The sequence below is a fragment of the Ceratotherium simum genome, chromosome 14, assembly GCF_057802395.1.
Source record: "Ceratotherium simum simum isolate JZ-2026a chromosome 14, ASM5780239v1, whole genome shotgun sequence".
Lineage (NCBI taxonomy): Eukaryota > Metazoa > Chordata > Mammalia > Perissodactyla > Rhinocerotidae > Ceratotherium > Ceratotherium simum.
In genome coordinates this window covers 35,545,842-35,566,229 of record NC_141913.1, presented here as the reverse complement: position 1 = coordinate 35,566,229, position 20,388 = coordinate 35,545,842, and the positions used below count along the sequence as shown (strand labels likewise).

Genomic DNA, 20,388 nt, shown 5'->3' with positions numbered 1-20,388 from the left:
ACCTTGAGGGTATTATGCTAAGTGAAATAAGTCAGACAGAGAAAGACAAATACCATATGATTTCACTCATGTGTGGAAGATAAACAAACAAATGCACAGACAGAGAACAGATTGGTGGTTACCAGAGGGGAAGGGGGTCGGGGGAGGGCAAAAGGGGTAGAGGGGCACATATGTACGATGACAGATGGAAACTAGACTTTTGGTGATGAACATGATGCAGTCTATACAGAAACTGATATATAACAAGGTACGCCTGAAATTTATACAATGTTATAAACCAATGTGACCTCAATAAAATAATTTAAAAAAAACTGACTGCTTCTTAAAGATTTTATTTATTCATTTTTTCCCCCCCAAAGCCCCAGTAGATAGTTGCATGTCATAGGTTCACATCCTTCTAGTTGCTGTACGTGGGACTCGGCCTCGCGTTGGACGGAGAAGTGGTGCCTCGGGGCGCGCCCGGGATCCGAACCCGGGCCGCCAGCATCAGAGCGCACGCACTTAACTGCTAAGCCACGGAGCCGGCCTGACTGCTTCTTAAACACACGGTACAAAATTTTTAAAAGTACCGAAAGGCACACAGTGAAAAATCTCTCTTTCTTCTCCCTACACCACATTTGTCATGTCTTGATTTAACTTATGAAAGATTTTGTGATGCAGGAATTTTTAATATTTCAAAATTTTCAAACATTTCAGTCATTTCATTTATGACTCCTGGATTTTAGTTATATGTTTCTGACTCTAAGATTATTTAAAAATCAAAACATTAAAACTCCTCCACGACTTATTTTACTATCTTTTTTTTTTTTTAATATTTAAATCTTTGATCCTTTGGAATTATCCTGACATAAGGTGCGAAATATGGATCCAGCACCACGTGTTGAATTATCCATCTCTCTACTGTTGATCTAAAAGGTCATCTTTTTCATAAACTAAATTCCTGCATATATTAACATTTGGAGGTAGGCAGGTGAGCTGATCAGAAAGAATGACAGCAAACCACTGGAGACGGAAGGCTGGGAGAAACATAACTGGAGATACAGAACCTGTCCTTTTCACTTAGCCGACCTAACGAGCGACTGCATGACAACTGTCATAATGTTCACCTAACAGAACTACTGAAGGACACTTAACGACCAGCAATATAGAAAACCAACAACACTTTTTAATATGAAAATGATTAGGGCACAAAAATGCAATACACAACCAGAAACCACTATTCTATCAATAATGACATTATTATCTTACCTAAGAACACAAAAATTGAGTTATTAAGGAATGCCAAGGGGAAACAATTCTTTAAAGTGCTATTCAATTTACTTTGTTAGGGAAGATGAAGTTTATTTGGCTCTGGTCACAGTTCCATCATGTTTACTCTCTTTGTAAGTTCAGCTTCAATGGTATTCTAAAGGAAGAAAGAAACACCATAAATACTATAAACAAGGACAGAAAACAGGTGCTCTAACTTCTTATGTTATTTAAAATAAAGGAACCAAAAAAGAAAAACATTAAACAGAAATTTTTAAAAATACCATTATGAATCAATATTAAATATACTTTTAGACATTCCCTTGCTTTTATATCTGCCCCCCCCCCACTTCCCACACCCTGAAAGTTTTTTTTTTTTTTTTAATTTTTTTTTATTTATTTATTTTTCCCCTAAAGCCCCAGGCGATAGTTGTATGTCATAGTTGCACATTCTTCTAGTTGCTGTATGTGGGACGCGGCCTCAGCATGGCCGGAGAAGCAGTGCGTCTGTGCGCGCCCGGGATCCGAACCCGGGCAGCCTGCATCGGAGCGCACGCACTTAACCGCTAAGCCACGGGGCCGGCCCACCCTGAAAGTTTTGACTCCTGATTCTAATAAACACCTAAAGGAGGAAAAAAACCCTTTAGAGAGATGAATCACTGTAATGATACACGAATAGATTTTTCTGAGCTTTACTCCTTAAGCAAGGTACTTTTGCAATGTCTCTCACATCACCTCTTTTCCATTCTCATTGCTAATGTTCTCATTACTTCTCATCTGGCCTAAACAGGCCAGTTGGTTTCTGCAATTTTCTTTCTCCCTCCTCCAATCTACCCTATATACTTATTCCATAATAATCTTCCTAAAGAACTGGCCTGATCAAAAAAGCACAGCTTTGATCACATTTCCCTTTAGCTTAAAAAACAAGGAAACACACAGCAACTTTCAGTGATCCCCTACAGCCTCCAAGTTCAACCCTGTTTATATTGAAGGTCCTTTATATCATAAACCAATTGACCCTCTTCAGCCTTATCTTCCATTGCTACTCCTAAGCAGCTGGACTCGATCACTTGCCAAAGCTTGCAAAAGTCCTCCATTTTTCAGCTATTATGCCTTTGCTAATTCATTTTGCCTAGAATATCCTATGTCTCTCAACCCCTCTTTTCCACTCAGGAAAATCTATGCAAAATTTTAAAAGACATAAAAGACCACTGTGTATTTTATACACATATGCCAAAATATATATATACACATACGCCAAAAAAGTATTAAAAGATGCATAGGAATGATACACAGCAACTTTGGGACTATGGTTTACCTCTGAGGAAGGAAAAAAGAAGGATGAACGGAGCTTTAGCTATATCAGCATTTATTTTATTTCTTGTAAAAAAATTTGAAGGAAAAAATGGAACTACTTACTAATTCTCGCTTTGCTTCTTCAATTTTCACCTGAGCAAGAGATGGATTCTTTTAAAGAAAAATAAAACAAAGAAAGGTTATATTGCCTCAACAAGGACTCAAGGGGGAAAAAATGCAACAATTGTTTTCAAAAGGCAAAAAACCTTACAGAGTTTATCCAAAGTACATATAATACTGAAATTCAGCACCGACTTTAAGTCCTTAAACATGAACCCAGTATTTTCATGATCATTTAGTGCTCTTGGGGAAAGTTGGAGATGACTTTTTTTTAATTCACAAAAATAATTACCGGCATTAAATCTAAATAGGAATCCAATTTTTTCTTCAAAGGTATAGTCTGTTGTTTTAGTTCTGCCAATTTCTGAGGATAAAAAAACAAAGAGTCACAGAGTATTAGCGATATTCACAATGCAACTAAACATTGCCCATTTCTGAAATAAAACACAATGGAGCACTAACATTAGAATATTTTAAATAATATAACAAAGAGCTTCAAAGACAGATAACAGATTCACTTCCAATGGAAACATCCTCATAAGCTGCTTAAAATGGGAAAGTTATACTCCCATTTATTAAGAATAGGATTTAAGTATGCTGTCTAGGAATACAAAATAATGTGATGAAGAGGAATCAGAATGTAAAGGAACAATTAGAGTCTCAAATATGAATTGTCAACTTCAGATTCCAAAAACCAAAGTACAAAAGGATCTTAAGAATAATTTAAAAAAAACCCAAATCCCCTATTTTTCTTTCTTCCCACCAAGATAGATAAAACCCTTACACAACCTAAAAACCAGAATTGCATTCTACAGGAGTTTTGGGGCCTGAATTTCTACTCCACACTGAAAGAGAAGAGGAGGACCTAGATAGTTAGCACACAGTCCTTCAATAAATTTGTTTAATAAATAAATCAATAATATATAACTGACTCCAGCGAAGAGTTTCTAGCATAGAATAATAAATAAATGAAACCAAACAAAAGTGAGGATATATACAGCTAAACAGGTAATAAAGATATAAATATTGGTGAACACAAAGCACAGAGGTAAAGGAAAAGAAATCAGGTCAATAGCGAATAAAGCTCTAAAAAAAGAAACAAATGAAAAAGCAGATTGTGCACTAAGATTTTAAAGCAAGTTAAACTGGGTTAAAATAAGCTCACCTCTGAAAGTGCTACTAGTGACTGATGAGACAGAGAGGCATCCATGCCTCTGGCGGAAAGTTGCTCCTACGGTTACAAAAAAGCAAGTTCAGCTAAAACAATTATTTTGAAAGTGACCATCATGAAATATTTTCAACATAAAACACAGTAAAGAGAAGATACAAATCATAATGAAAAACTATACATGCATCTAAGCACTTCTATGGTGCATATGAATAATTTCAAGCAGTCACAGATTTGTGACAGGATGGGCGCAGTGCCAAAGAGCCTGAGCTTCAGGGCCTGGCTGCCTGTGTTTGAATCTGGATCTGCCGCTAAGCAGCTATGTAACCTTGGGCAAGCTACCTGTCTTCTCTGTAGTTTCCGTGTCTGTAAAAAGGGAATAATAATACCACCTAGTTGTGAGGATGAAGGTCAAAAAGAAGTCTGAAGACAGCTAAATATATTCAGTCCTTCATACAAACCTCTGCAGCTCTGATTCCAAATCTGAACTCCTCTGACTTCGCTTTTAGGAAGTCCATGTTCTGAAGACGATTGTCAACTTTGGCCCTTTCCGTAGACAGATGCAACTCTGCTTTCTTGAGATCCCTTTAAAATGTAAAGTGGGAAACATTTTCTTCTCCTCAGTAAAATTATTATAAAAAAGAAACTCTACAACTTTTTGGATTCAACTCTGGATTAGCCAAGAGTAGATAACATACTTGCTGGATTTCCTACCATAAATTTTATATCCCAGACTAGCTACCATGCATTCTTCCTGGTCATCTTCTCCTCCATGTTGCCATCTGAGATTTTTCTCAAGGAATACTAAATAATTTTAAGATCAATCTATGCCAATTATTCTTGGAGAAAGTAAAGCTGCTGCTCAAAAAAGTGATTTAATATATCCTATAGCTAATTTGAATTATGGAAGTCTCAAAGGCCTCTCTCCTAAATGTGGCAAGACACAGTGCCTTGCATACACATATTCAATATTTGTTGAATAAATGTGCACACCACCCAATTATTTATGCATACACTTTCTCCTGATCCACAGCATCTAATATCTGGGGCAACCGGGACCTAAAGAAGGTCCAGAGCACCAAGAAGGATACCAGAGCTTCAATAAGAAAGGGCAACAAGATAAATGTGACTTTAAGTTGCACCATAGTTTATAAGGAAAAAAAAAATTCACATTTTTTAAAAAATTTTTTGTTTATTGAAGTAACATTGGTTTATAACAAAAATTTCAGGTGTACATCATTATACTTCTATTTCTGCATAGATTACATCAATTCACATACATTTTGATAACTATAAAACCCAGGTTATTTGTAAAAAAAAAAAAAAAGGTAAGAAATTGTGTGAAGTAAAAGGTGAAAGTCTGTACCCAACCACCCCCTACCTCTACTCAAGTCATTTTCTACTTAAAAAAACATTTTATGGACCCCATTTCCTAATGTGTTGTTATAAATCGTATCTACTGCCAAAACGAAATCTGACAATGGCCCTTTACCGCCTTTATAATAAAAACTGTCACCACTTTCAACTCAATTACTTACTCTCGTAGACATTTTTCTAATACTAAAGTTGCAGTTAGATTTTTTTCAAGTTTTGTCAATTCAAGCTTGATTTCTTCATTTTTGGATTTGGTGCGAAAAAGATCAGAGGTCAAATCATTCACTGCAGGGAAAAAACTAAAAAAAAGAATCAGGTCACATAAATGGACATTAAGGACAATAATTACAATTATTCCTCATTTCTAACAATGATTTTATCTCTACATGGATTCTTCTACAACCACGCTGTTTCATACCGCTGTGCATTTTTTATATGCTGTTCCTATTGCCAGGAAAGTCCTTCTTCAACTGGCAAATTTCCATTTGTCCTTCAGAACTCAAATAAGATTTACTCCCATTCTGGAATTCACCACCCCTTTCTCTGTGCCGCTTAGCTACAGCTTGTACATTCTTGTTGCAACTGTCATGCTATGTTGTAGTTTTACATGTCCATCTTCCTTATTGGACCATGAGCAGAGACTGTCAATGCTGGCAGTTATTATCCTGTTCATCTCTGCTTCCCCAGTGCCTACATATGTATATATAGTTATATGCCTAGCATATAACTGGTATTTGGTATCTGCTGAATTGACTTAATTCAAGTCTAGATTTCTGCTGCCATACAGCCTACATGTTCTTGCGCCTGAAACACTACTCTGAGCATCTATATAAAGTCCAAGCCCTTATATTGGCAATTAAGTAGAATAGCTGTACACTTCTCTGATTATAAGTTGTAGTGGTCATCCTAGCTAAGATATGGCCACCAGTGACAGTCATATGGACTTTGGAGTCAGACTGGGTTTGAATCCCAACTCCACCATTTACCAGCTTGGAGAAGTTATTTATCAAATCCCTCCTGAGCTTCAGTTTCCTCTTAGGGTTGCTGGAAGAATAATGTCATCATACAGGTGAAATGCCAGTCACAAATTAAGGTCTTTAACCTACCCTACCCAATGGAGGATGGGTGATCAAAATTTGCTATGCTCAACCAGATGATTTAGCCTACTGCTTTCCTTATTGTTTATAGGGAACAATGTAAGTGATACCTAATCTCTTTTCAATTATACAGGAGAACCACCTTCACAAACCTCATCCTGGAAGAAGAAAACATGAAAATTTAACCAATACCAAGTTTATCTGAATTAATAATACATACTCACTAGAACGATGAGTTAATTGAATTCAGTGTTTTTGCATTTATTGCTAATTTCTTATATAGAATTACATTGAGACACAAAAAGTCCTTAGCTCAAGACCTTATAGCACATATGATTGCAAAAATTAAAACTTCCACAAGAATTACCTAGCTAGTGAGGTATCCTTTGTTTCAAGGGCCACTGCACTGTCAACCAAAGCATTCAGATATCTAGAACCAGTGTTAGAGAGATTGGCAGGGGAAAAATTCACACTCTCCATGAGAAGGTCCTGAAGATGCTTGGCTGAAAAGATATAAGAGTTCTATGGTGACTAGGATGTTTTTTTTGTTTTAATTTTTAACAGCTTTATTGAAATCTTTCACATATAATACAATCCACCCACCTAAAGTATATAAATTAATGGCTTTTAGTATATTCACAGAGTTGTGCGCCCATTGTATTGATCAGTTTTAGAATATTTTCATCACCCCAAAAAGAAACCCCATATTTCTTAGTCATCATTTCCAATTCCCCAACCTATGAAGCCCTAGCAACCACTAATCTACATTCTGTCTCTATTCATTTGCCTATTCTGGACATTTCATATAAATGGTATCATACAATATGTGCTCCTTTGTGACTGGCTTCTCTCACTTAGCATTATGGTTTCAAGGTTTACCCATGCTGTAGCAGGTATCAGTACGTCATTCCTTTTTATGGCTGAATAATATTCCATTGGATGGGTCTACCACATTTTATTTATCCATTCATCCATTGACGAACATTAAGTTGCTTCCACATTTTGACTATGATGAATAGTGCTGCTATAAACATTCACGTATAAGTTTTTATATAGACGTATGTTTTCATTTCTCTTGGGATATACCTAGGAGTAGAACTGCTAGTTATATGGTAACTCTATGTTTAACCATTTGAGGAATTGCCAGACTGTTTTCCAAAGTAACTGTATGATTTTACATTCCCACCAGAGGTGTACAAGAGTTCCAATTTCTCCACATCTTCACCAACAGTTATTATTTGTCTTTTTTTTTCTTTGCATAGTAACCATTCACAGAACTGAGTAATGATCAATGAAACGGCAACTCAAGACCTAAATATTTGTCTTTTTGATTACTGCCCTCCTTGTAGGTGTGAAGTGGAACTGTGGTTTTGATTTGCATTTCCCTGATGGCTAATGATACTGTGCTTACTGGTCATTTGTATGTCTTCCTGGGAGAACTGTATATTCATATCCCTTACCCATTTTTACCTAGGTTATTTGTCTTTTATTATTGAGTTATAACGGTTCTTTATATGTTGGAGATACAAGTCCCTTATCAGATATATGATTTGCAAATATTCTCTCCCATTCTGTGGGTTGTCTTTTCATTTACTTGATGGTGTCCCTTGAGAACAAGTTTTAAATTTTGATGATGTCCAATTTACCAATTAGTAAATTTACCAATTTACTTTTTCTTTTGTTGCTTGTGGTTTTGGTATCATAGCTAAGAAACCATTGCCAAACCCAAGGTCACGAAGATATACACCTATGCTGTCTTCTGAGTTTTAGGTTTAGCTCTTACATTTAGGTTTTTCATTCATTTTGAGTTAATTCTTATATATGATGTGAGGCAGGGTCCAACTTAATTCTTGTACATGTGGATATCCAGTTATTCCAGCACTATTCATTGAAAACGTTTTTCTTTCCTCCATTGAATTGTCTTGTCACCCTGATCAAAAATCAATTGACCAGGAGTTTGACCTCCAGTCTAACAGCGCGAGAAGCTCTGCTGACCTGCTCTCCAGTGAAACTGGTGAATATTGTTAAAAAAATAAAAAATAAAAACAACCCCCACAATCATTTATAGCCTCTGGAAACGGTCCTAAGGACAAACAGCAAATGAAGAAACATCTATTCAAGAAAATCTATGAAAATTCAGTAAGGAAGGTAAGTTTGAGGGATCTGAACCAAGACCACTCTCTTCTCTCCCCTCCCAGCTCAGTGAGGTGGAGATTCCACCGCAGACTGCCACAGTCAAGAACACAGGGCTCCCTTTGCCCCCAGCTCCCAGTGAGAGGGCTTTCTTTCTAGGAGGAACAGGACTTCAATGTTTCTCATCCTGCCACCAGCTATCTGTTGTTGAGACTAAGTCCTAGATGAATGTGGTTGAGAGGAGTTGGCTCTCTTCCTCCACTCAACCATTGCTCTTGGAACGGAAGCTTCACCTTGGGTGAGGTACACTGAGAATACTGGGGTCCTGATGGCCCTCGCACCAGCTCATGAAGGCATTGGGTTCCACACTAGTAAAGGCAAGCCAAGAAGACCTAGGACTGCTACACTCCCCCTCCACCAAGCACTCAGCATCTACATTGGGGGTGTCACTCAGAGAAAATCTTGCTATAGTCTCTATCCCCAGCTCCAGAGATTTTGTCTGGAGGAAAAAGCAAGCCATAAACAGATAGCTCCCAATATCTTCCCAAAGGAACTGACTTTCATTTGCAACAAAGCCTGGAGAAGTTCAAGCCTAAGGACACTCTCAAGAACAGTGGAAGTTGTAGTAAAAGGCATTGGGAGGAGAGCCAAGATACAGGTTAAACTGTAGGCCAGCTAATTTGCATGGAAGAACCAGAAACTCAGACATCTAGGAGGAGCCATCCTAGGGTCAGAACAAATATCAAACATTGACCTTAGAAACTATTCCATTAAGAGTGCCAGAATTTGATTATATTAGCTTATAGAGCAACTAATGACCCAAGGCATTGTTGAAAACAATAATCAACTGTCAATTAGTGAGATTTTATGGCTGAATGTGGTCTGTGAAAGAGAGGAAGACAGTCCTACCAAAACCACTGTCATCACAGTGACTGTGGGCATACTCAAGTACGTGACTCCCTGAGGAGCAACATCAGAGGCTTAACACTGTTAGGGGTAAACAGACTTCACTAAAACAATCCAGTAAGTCATTAAACAAATAAACAAGAAAATAACAATAACAAGCTCTCGGGGGACTAGTACCCTGAGTTGCTACAATATATTACCTAAAATATCCAGTTACCAACAAGAAAATATGAGGAATGCAAAAAACAAGAAAGCATGACCTATGTTAAAAAGTAAGCAAAAGAAACAGCCTGTGAGAATGATCAGATGTTGGATTTGTCAGAAAAGACTTCAAAATAGCCATAATTAACATGTTCACAGTACTAAAGGAAACCATGATTCAAGAAGTAACAAAAGGTATGATGATTACGTTGCATCAAATAGAGAATATTAATAAAGAGATAAATAATAAAAAAAGAACTACATGGAAATTCTAGAGTTGAAGAGTAAAATAACTGAAATGAAAAATTCACTAGAGAGGATTGACAATAGATTTGAAGTGGCAGAAGAAAGAATAAGTGAACTTGAAGATAGAGCAACAGAGATTATGGAAGCTAAAGAACAAAGAGAAAAAAGAATGAAAGAAAAGAGAGCCTCAGAGAAATGTGGAACACTATTAGGCACACCAACAAATGAACAATGGGAGGAGAGAAAAGAGAAAGAAGCAGAAGAAACAAAGAAATAATGCTTGAAAACTTACCATATTTATTGAAAAACAATAACTTACATATCCAGGAATAACTTAAATAACACAACAAATCCAAGTAGCGTAAATGCAAAGAGATCCACAAACAGACATATCAGAGTAGAAATACTGAAGTAAAAGCTAAAAAAATCTCGAAAACTGCAAAAGAAAAATGACTTGTTATTTACAAGGAAACCCCAATAAGATTCATTTTGAGTTAATTCTTTTTTTTTTTTTTTTTGTGAGGAAGATCAGTCCTGAGCTAACATCCATGCCGATCCTCCTCTTTTTGCTGAGGAAGACTGGCCCTGGGCTAACATCTGTGCCCATCTTCCTCCACTTTATGTGGGATGCCGCCACAGCGTGGCCTGACAAGTGGTGCATGGGTGCGCACCCGGGATCCGAACCCGGGCCGCCAGCAGCGGAGCGCACGCCCTTAACTGCTATGCCATGGGGCTGGCCCCTTGAGTTAGTTCTTATATATGATGTGAGGCACGGTCCATCTTCATTCTTGTACATGTGGGTATCCAGTTATTCCAGCGCTATTGATCCTAAAAGGATCAAAACAATACAAAGTATTCCCTGATCACAATGGAATAAAATTAGAAATTAGAAAGAACTTTGGGAAATTCATAAATATGTAGAATTAAACAACATACTACTAATAAGGTTAACAGTTGACTTCTCAGCAGAAACAATGGAGTCCAGAAAACAATACATTAGAAAATATTTGGACCAGCCCCGTGGCTTAGCGGTTAAGCGCATGTGCTCCGCTGCTGGCAGCCCGGGTTCGGATCCCGGGCGCGCACCGACGCACCGCTTCTCTGGCCATGCTGAGGCCGCGTCCCACATACAGCAACTAGAAGGATGTGCAGCTATGACGTACAACTATCTACTGGGGCTTTGGGGGAAAATAAATAAATAAATAAATAAAATTATAAAAAAAAAATTTACTTAATGTAAAAGAAAGCAGTAAAGGAAGAATAAAGGAACGACAACAAAACAAGACAGGCAACACATAGAAAACAAAAAGTAAATTGGCAGATGGAAGTCCAACTATATCAATAAGAACATTAAATGGGAATGGATTAAAAAATCTAACCAAAAGGCAGAAATTAGCAGACTGAATAAAAAACACGATCCAACTATATGCTATGGGAGACACACTTCAGATTCAAAGATACAAATAAACTGAAAATAAAGGATGGAAAGATATACCATGCAAACAGCAACCACAAGAAAGCTGAAGTGGTTATACTAATATCAGACAAAATAGACTTTATAACAAAAAATGTTACTAGAGATAAAGAGGGACATTTTATAACGATAAAACAGTCAATCCTTCAAAAGATACAACAATTATAAACATGCAGGCACCTAATAACAGAGCATCAAAAGACATGAAACAAAAACTAAAAGAAGAAGGGATAAATAGACGATTCAACAATAATAGCTGGAGACTTCAATAGTCCAATTTCAATAATGGAAAGAACCCCTAGGTAGAAAACTGACAAAGAAACAGAAGACCTGAACAACAGTATAAGTAACTAACCTTATGTCCAACAGACACTTTTAGAACCCTCCACTCAACAACAACAGAATATACATTCTTCTCAAGTGAATACGGAATATTTTCCAGTATATGGCTTTATGTTAGGCCATAAAACAAACCTCAATAAATTTAAAAGGATCAAAACAATGCAAAGTATTCCCTGATCACAATGGAATAAAATTAGAAATTAGAAAGAACTTTGGGAAATTCATAAATATGTAGAACTAAACAACATACTACTAATAACCAATTGGTCAAGAAGAAATCAAAACTGAAATTAGAAAATACTTAGAGAAGAATGAAAATGAAGACACAACATACCAAAAGTTATGGGATGCATCTAAAACAGTGCTTAGGGGGAAATTTATAGTTGTAAATTCCTATATTAAGAAAGAAGAGGGGCTGGCCTGGTGGCGTAGTCATTAAGTGCGCATGCTCTGCTTCAGCGGCCCGGGGTTCACAGGTTCGGATCCCGGGCACGCACCGATGCACCACTTGTCAAGCCATGCTGTGGCAGTGTCCCATATAAAGTAGAGGAGGATGGGCACAGATGTTAGCCCAGGGCCATTCTTCCTCAGCGAAAAGAGGAGGATTGGCAACAGATGTTAGCTCAGGGGTAATCTTCCTCACACACACAAAAAAAAAAGAACGAAGAAAGATCTCAAATCAATAGCCTAACTTTCCACCTTAAGACATTGAAAAAGGAAGAGCAGACTAAGCCTAAAAGCAGCTAAAGGAGGGAAATAATAAAGATTCGTGTTAAAATTAATGAAATAAGAAACAGAAAAATAGAGAAAAATCAATGAAACTAAAAGCTAGAATGAAAACTATAAAACACTGCTGAGGGCCGGCCCCGTGGCTTAGCGGTTAAGTGCGTGCGCTCCACTCCTGGCGGCCCAGGTTTGGATCCCGGGTGCGCGCCAATGCACCACTTCTCCGGCCATGCTGAGGCCGCGTCCCACATACATCAATTAGAAGGATGTGCAGCTATGACATACAACTATCTACTGGGGCTTTGGGGGGAAAATAAATAAATAAATGAAATCTTTAAAAAAAAAAAAAATTTAAAATTTAAAACTGCTGAAAGAAATTGAAGAAGACACAAAGAAATGGAAAGATATTCTGTGCTCTTGGATTGGAAGAATTAACATAGTTAAGATGTCCATACTTCCTAAAACAATCTATAGATTCAATGCAATCCCTATCAAAGTCCCAACAACATTTTTCATAGAAATAGAACAAAGAATCCTAAAATTTATATGGAACAACAAAAGACGCCAAATTGCTAAAGGAATCCTGAGAAAAAAGAACAAAAGCTGGAGGGCCAGCCCTGTGGCTTAGCGGTTAAGTGTGCGTGCTCCGCTACTGGCAGGCCAGGTTCGGATCCCAGGTGCGCACCAACGCACCACTTCTCCGGCCATGCTGAGGCTGCGTCCCACATACAGCAACTAGAAGGATGTGCAACTATGACATACAACTATCTACTGGGGCTTTGGGGAAAAAAAGGAGGATTGGCAATAGATGTTAGCTCAGAGCTGGTCTTCCTCAGCAAAAAGAGGAGGATTAGCACGGATGTTAGTTCAGGGCTGATCTTCCTCACCAAAAAAAAAAAGAAGAACAAAGCTGGAGGTATCACACTCCCTGATTTCAAAATATACTACAAAGCTATAGTAACCAAAACAGCATGGTACTGGCACAAAAACAGACACACAGATCAATGGAATAGAATCGGAAGCCCAGAAATAAACCCACACATCTATGGACAGCTAATCTTCGACAAAGGAACCAAGAACATACAATGGAGAAAGGCAAGTCTCTTCAACCAATGGTGTTGGGAAAACTGGACAGCCACATGCAAAAAAATGAAAGTAGACCATTACCTTACACCATACACAAAAACTAACTCAAAATGGATTAAAGACTTGAATGTGAGACCTGAAACTATGAAACGTCTAGAAGAAAACACAGGCAGTACGCTCTTTGACATTGGTCTTAGCAACATATTTTCAAGCACCATGTCTGACTGGGCAAGAGAAACAATAGAAAAAATAAACAAATGGGACACATCAAACTAAAAAGCTTCTGCACAGCAAAGGAAACCATCAACAAAACGAAAAGACAACCTAACAATTGGGAGAAGGTATTCGCAAGCCATACATCTGATAAGGGGTTAATCTCTAAAATATATAAAGAACTCATGCATCTCAACAACAAAAAAACTAACAACCCAATTAAAAAATGGGCAAAAGACCTGAACAGACATTTCTCCAAAGAAGATATACAGATGGCCAACAGGCACATGAAAAGATGTTCAACATCATTAACTATCAGGGAAATGCAAATCAAAACTACAATGAGATATCACCTCACTCCCATCAGAATGGCTATAATTAACAAGACAGGAAACAACAAGTGTTGGAGAGGATGTGGAGAGAAGGGAACTCTCATACACTGCTGGTGGGAGTGCAGACTGGTGCAGCCACAATGGAAAACAGTCTGCAGATTCCTCAAAAAATTAAGGGTAGAACTACCATACGATCCAGCTATTCCACTGCTGAGTATTTATCCAAAGAACGTGAAAACACCAGTGCGTAAAGATACATGCACCCCTGTGTTCACTGCAGCGTTATTCACAATAGCCAAGACTTGGAAGCAACCTAAGTGCCCATCAAGGGACGAATGGATAATGATGATGTGGTATATATACACAATGGAATACTACTCAGCCATAAGAAATGATGAAATCCAGCCATTTGTGACAACATGGATGGACATTGAGAGTACTACGCAAAGTGAAATAAGTCAGAGGGACAAGGTCAAATACCGTATGATCTCACTCATTAAGTAGTAGATAATAACAACCACAAACAAACACAAAGAGACAGAGATTGGATTGGTGGTTACCAGAGGGGAAGGGGGGAGGGAGGAGGGCGAAAGGGATAATTAGGAACATGTGTGTGGTGATGGATTGTAATTAATATCTGGGTGGTGAACATGAGAACATGATGTAATCCATGCAGAAATAGAAGTATAACGATGTACACCTGAAATGTATACAGTGTTATTGCAATAAACAAAAAACAAAAACAAAAACAAAAAAAAGAAAAACCTTCACCTAGATTGACTAAGAAGAAAAGAAAGAAGGGTCATATGACTAGAATCATAAATGAAAGATAGGACATCCCACTGACTTACCTACTTACTAAAAAGGATCGTAAAGGAATACTATGAACACTTGTACCCAACAATTTAGATAACCCAGATGAAATGGACAAATTCCAAAAAGGACACAAACTACAGAAACTAACTCAAGAACAAACAGACAATCTGGATAGACACATAACAAGTGAAGTGATTGAATTAATAATCAAAAGCTACCCACAAAGAAAAACTCAGGCCCAGATGGCTTTTCCACTAAATTCTATCAAATATATAAAGAAGTAATACCAGTTCTTCACCAACTCTTCTAAGAAATAGACAAGAAGGAACACTTCTCCACTCTATGAGGCCAGTATTATCCTGATACCAAAACCAGACAAAGACATCACAAGGAAAGAAAACTACAGACCAATATTTCTTACAAATATGAATGCAAAACTCCTCCACAAAATACTAGCAAATGGAATCCAGCAACCTACAAAAAAAATTATACACCATCAGGACGTGGATTTATCTTAACGATAAATGTTGGTTCAACATCTGAAAGTCAATTAATATACTAAATCAATAGAATAAAAAACAAAAGTGACACAATCATCTCAATAGACACAGAAAAAGCATTTGACAAAATCCAAAACCCTTTCATGATAAAGGCACTCAACAAACTAGGAAGAGAAGGGAACTTCCCCAACTTGATAAAAGCCATCTAAAAAAAACCCAGAGCTAACATTATACTTAGTGGCAAAGACTGGATGATTTCCCTCTAAGATCATTAAGAAGATAAGGATGTCCACTCTTGCCACATCTACTCAACATTTTGTCGGAGGTTCTAGCCAGGACAATTTCTTTTCATTTTCCTCCTCAACTGAAGAACTGGCAGCATGAAGGATGAATGGTTTCAACAGTTTCATCTCTAGTTTCATCATCATGATTAAAAAGTCTTCAAACAAAAGTTTTACATCCTTTCCCAATTTCTGAAAATATTTCCAATCTCACGTGCTGCAAAGAACTGCACTGTGCAGAAATAAAAACTGCATCAAAAAATAATTTTTAGCTCAAAACTCATTCAAGTTCAGAGAGCTATATGGTATCACTACTCAGAATTTAATATTATAAACTGAGGAAGTAGGAACTCCTTCACAGTATACATGAACCTATACTTCTTACAAGGTTCCACAAATTGTCTGTTATCTGTTCAATACCTTCATTATCTAAAAGGAAAAACTTAGAAAAGAGGAGTACTTATTCAAGTACATGAAGTTCAGAGTTAACAGATATCAATGATGGTGGGGCTCTTCTAGATATTTAAGTGTGGAAAATTGTGTCAAAATTTTGTATATGTTAATAGAAACATTTGCTATTTAATATGCGTTACCCTAAAAGGTACTTAAGGACAGACATAAATAATCTTACTTTGAAAATCCTTAGATTTTTCATTACAGGATATTATAGACAAAAAGAAAGCTCATAAAATAACATTTTTCTGGACTCAAAGTCTCTTTCTCCATACTGTAATTTACTAACTACAAAAATAAAATGATTTAAAAATAAAACAAGTTTACAAGCACATATATCAGAGAATATGATTATCAAGGAGCATCATAGGGGAGGTTTTTGGGGGTGATAGAACTGCTCTGCGGGGGTGGTTCCCAGCATCCGTGTGTTCACCAAAACAAAAGGCAAATTAATGTATGTTAATTTTAAAAAGAAAATGAGAGAAAAAGCACAAACGCAATAGAATTACAATATAAATTGCACTACATTCAAAACATTGTATGTAACACATGCCATACACTTGGTTAAATTTAGGGCAAATACAGGTCTCCCTTTCTCTTTTGTATATTCCTACCCATAAAAAGGTTTTTATCAATCTTTATTTTTGTGGTTTGTGTTATAAAAATAGGTGTGTTGAATACTTTTTCAAACTACATATGCACAGCAGAAAATTCTAATGCAATCCTACGAATACATAGCAACAGAGCGATTTGTTCAAGTCTCACAGTTCATGGCTGCCACCTCAGGTGTCCTGATGGCTCATTATGACTAAAGCATTGGGATTGGAAACAGACCAAAAAAATATACAAGTGAAAAACTACAGGCATCTTGTATGAGGCTAATAAGTTTAGACTCTTATCTTTTAGGGCTTACTGTTTTGCTATCAGAGTACCAATAAAATATATAACTATAATGAAAGTTATGATTTATTAAGTTACTATAACACCAGAGTGGAAAACAAATCTGGTAAAATAAAGAGGCAAAGCTAACAAGAAGTCTACACTAAATTAATCCTGTATACTTAAGTGTTATAAAATTTGGTTACCTCTAGTTATTATCTCATTCAAAACTGTAATAAATCTCACCTTCTGATTCATACTCGCTTGCTTTCTGTTTCAAGTCCTCTATTACCAGGTAGACATCCCTGTCCCGGACCCTGTTGCGTTCTGCAAGGTGATGTAAAATCTCTGTGGTCCGTGGATTCACCTCATATTGTGGAATGGGATGATCTCCAAATATTTTTTTCAACCACGCAGCAACCTAACCATGAAAAGGAAGAAAATATTAAAAGCCTTGTTTATTGTAATAGCACAAAGCAAATACGACAAAGAGGTGATCAAAAGCAAACTAAACGCTGTCTACGAATACTCTGGTGTCCTAGTAACTTCACATCCTACCTTGTCGTTAGGGAGATACTAGATGTCAGAAAACACTTAAAAAGTGAGCAAGCACAATGAACAATGGTACAAGTCAAAATTACCAGAAAACAATCCATCCTTTCCCAAAGCTACAAAACCAGTATAGGCTAATAATTTGCATCACTCGAATAATTTTAAAGCTCAATATGCAGGTGCTAGAGCATTATTATACGTGCAAAGTCTGAAAAAAGAGTTACCCTCAACACACCATAAGCCCCGCAGTGCCGGGAGGCTCCTAGAGCTGGGATGCGGGACACGGAAGCAGGTGAGGTGTGATAATTCTAGTGGAAAGCAGCAGTGAACGGCGAGGCTTGGCGGGAAGGTGGGTTTGGGTTCAGAAGTCCCACTCCAGTCTCCTGGGAGGGGTTTCGTACCAAGGGTCTCCTCAACCCCTCTCCAAGCCCAAGTGAAAGCAAGGGAAGGCCCAGGAAGGACGGGAAACGCCCTTTTCAGGAGGGTCTAAGCAGAGTGGGGCTCTCAGATCGCGAAGGCGGCACCGAAGATGGACGAGCTGAGTAGGAGGAGAAAAAAAGTAGACGTGGCCCGCCCTACAGATCCGCCAGCTGGGCGAGTGTGTCAAAGACAAACGTTTCCAGGAGGCAGCAAATCCCCGCTCCCGCCCCATCACCTGCGCCTCTTTCTCCTCTTGCGCCTCCATAGCCGCCACTCCCGCCACTTCTCGAGAGGCTCCTCGCGGGAGATGCGCCCGGTTTCCGAAGGCCCCGCCCACACACCGTTGGCCCCGCCCCCTATGGGCCTGGGATTTCTGGGAGTTGTAGTTTTTACTAGGACTCCGGGCAGCGGAGCCCTTGGATAAGGCTGGTCCAAGGCTTCAGCCCTGTAAAGCCTCTGTTTGCTTGCCACCTTGCCGCTGTCTCCGCTCTCCTTGGTATAATCTCCAAGACGAGAAATAGAGCCGCCTAGAACCAGGCTGTTTTTTTTCTTATATTTTTATTTCCCACTTGAATCACTTGTCTTTTTTTTTTTTTTAAAGATTTTATTTATTTGTTTTTCCCCCCAAAGCCCCAGCAGATAGTTGTATGTCATAGCTGCACATCCCTCTAGTTGCTGTATGTGGGACTCGGCCTCAGCATGGCCGGAGAAGCGGTGCGTTGGTGCACACCCGGGATCCGAACCCAGGCCGCCAGCAGCGGAGCGCGTGCACTTAACCACTAAGCCACCGGGCCGGCCCTGAATCACTTGTCTTAAAAAAATACCTGAAACTTGGTTTTGGGGTAGCAGATGTTTATGTTTCTTCCACACCGAGTGCATTAACTTAAAATTTTTATTGGCAATATGAGTTGCAGCAATCTTAACTGTATCCGTTAGTTTCCACTACCAAAGAGCTAAATGTGCTGGAAACTGTTGTAAAACGGTTGACAGCATCCAACTGCTGGCACTGTTACTGCCACTCAGCCGTTCATTTCTTGCCTTCCCTTAAGCTCTCTCCTCTCTCCGTCACTCTGTACTTCACACAGTGAGAGGTTCTTTATATTTCTACAGCAATGCACAGTTTTCTATGTGTTTTCCTATTTTTGTTTCATTCTTACAGGAATCCCGTAAAATAGATGGACCCACTTTATTTTACCTATTTTTACACTAAAAATGGACACACATGGATAAAATGAATTGACCAAGATTAGGTCGTAGAGCTGGAACCTGACTTCAGTGTTCTGGCTCCAAGTGGGTGTTTCAGTCTCCTCTAGGTCATATCACACTGCTGCCGGAAACCTCCAGTAGTGTACAGTGTTACATTAGGAAAGGTAGACCTTGTACTCAACTTTCTGGGGTGTGTAGTTTAACATCAAATTGTGGATCAGACTTAGCACCAAGCATCTTTCTCCTAAGTCATATGTGTATTTAAAATGATTACACCTTTCTTTTCAAAGGAATTTTACTAACCAATACCATATTGTATGGCTTTCTTATTCTTTTTGTTTCAGTTAAGTATCTCTCTGCTCAGTAACCAAATTTCAGATAAGTTGGTACTTCCGTTGAGTGTGGGGAAAAAAGTTATCTTTATACCCTTTGTCCACTTTCATCACTACAAATTTTACAAAATATCCCTGCAACTTTGTTGTTTTTACAAACCAAAATTTTTCCTATTCCTATCTTCTATTCCCACCCCTGATTCCCAGGAGAATTGTCATATTTACCACGGCTCACCTTGTAAAGGAAGTACAATATTAAAGGGATTGGTGACCATAAATGTGCCAGCTATGTTTTAGGAGATGACATTTTTAACCCAGATATTCATATGCTCCACCCAAATTAAGGTTTTGGGTGTAAACCAGGATTTGGTTTGAATGAAGCTGAAAGAGCAGTTACAAGTGAAGACATCGTTGATATTCTCCACTATCACAAAATACCCAACATCTCCCCAAAATTCTGTACATATCACAAAAATCTCAGTACCACAAAAATTCTGTGGGGAAAAAAAAGACCGGCCCCAATCTTATTGGGTGGGTATAGAAAGTTATTGTCATCATTTCCGTTTTACTCCAAATGAAGAGTAGAGTCCCTACTGTCGTGAAAATAGTTGCTTGTGGAGGAAAACTTGAGCCCTAGTCCAGTCTAGAGTGAGACTGCTGATTCCAGACCCTTCTTCTCAGTAGGATCGGCAACCACGCTACTCGAACTCCTTGAGCTTGTTACAATTTTTAAACAATTGGCTCTAATTCGCAGACAGGATTCTTTTGGATCTAATCTAAAAAAAAAAAAAACTGCGATTCTCCAACTTGAGTGCATAACGCATCACCTAGAACGGTGTGGATGCTTGTCAAAAATTCAGATTGCCCCAAATTTTCGACTCAGAGGGTCTGGGGTAGGCCAGCGATCTGCGGATTAACCAGCGCGGCAGGAAACGTCCTCCGTACGACCCGCCCGGGAGGATAACTGTTGACTGTTGCTACAGCACC

At 38.3% G+C, this 20,388-nt stretch overlaps 1 protein-coding gene across 2 annotated transcripts; it reads right to left on the bottom strand.

The window, feature by feature from the left end:
* Positions 1 to 1,145: 1,145 nt before the first annotated feature.
* On the bottom strand, positions 1,146 to 18,613 carry HAUS1 (HAUS augmin like complex subunit 1). Of its 2 annotated transcripts, none has more exons than XM_004422495.3 (9): positions 18,099 to 18,613; positions 17,138 to 17,312; positions 6,671 to 6,806; positions 5,371 to 5,505; positions 4,294 to 4,417; positions 3,830 to 3,895; positions 2,957 to 3,028; positions 2,668 to 2,715; positions 1,146 to 1,405 (listed from the first exon to the last, which is right to left on the bottom strand). In XM_004422495.3, the coding sequence occupies exons 1-9, from the start codon at positions 18,126 to 18,128 to the stop codon at positions 1,355 to 1,357; spliced, it is 837 nt and encodes a 278-aa protein (XP_004422552.2). In that variant the 5' UTR covers positions 18,129 to 18,613; the 3' UTR covers positions 1,146 to 1,354. The 2 variants fall into 2 exon arrangements, with proteins under 2 accessions (XP_004422552.2, XP_004422553.2); XM_004422496.3 differs by lacking the exon at positions 18,099 to 18,613 and adding an exon at positions 17,679 to 18,055.
* Positions 18,614 to 20,388: the final 1,775 nt, after the last annotated feature.

Excerpts from the sequence above, each read along its gene's own strand:
- HAUS1 (XM_004422495.3), bottom strand. The coding sequence starts at position 18,128 with ATGGAGGCGCAAGAGGAGAAAGAGGCGCAG. Across the intron at positions 5,506-6,670 it reads AAGGATACCTCACTAGCTAG|TTTTTTCCCTGCAGTGAATG; the intron begins GTAATTCTTGTG and ends TCTTTTTTTTAG. Across the intron at positions 3,896-4,293 it reads TTGGAATCAGAGCTGCAGAG|GAGCAACTTTCCGCCAGAGG; the intron begins GTTTGTATGAAG and ends TTGTAACCGTAG.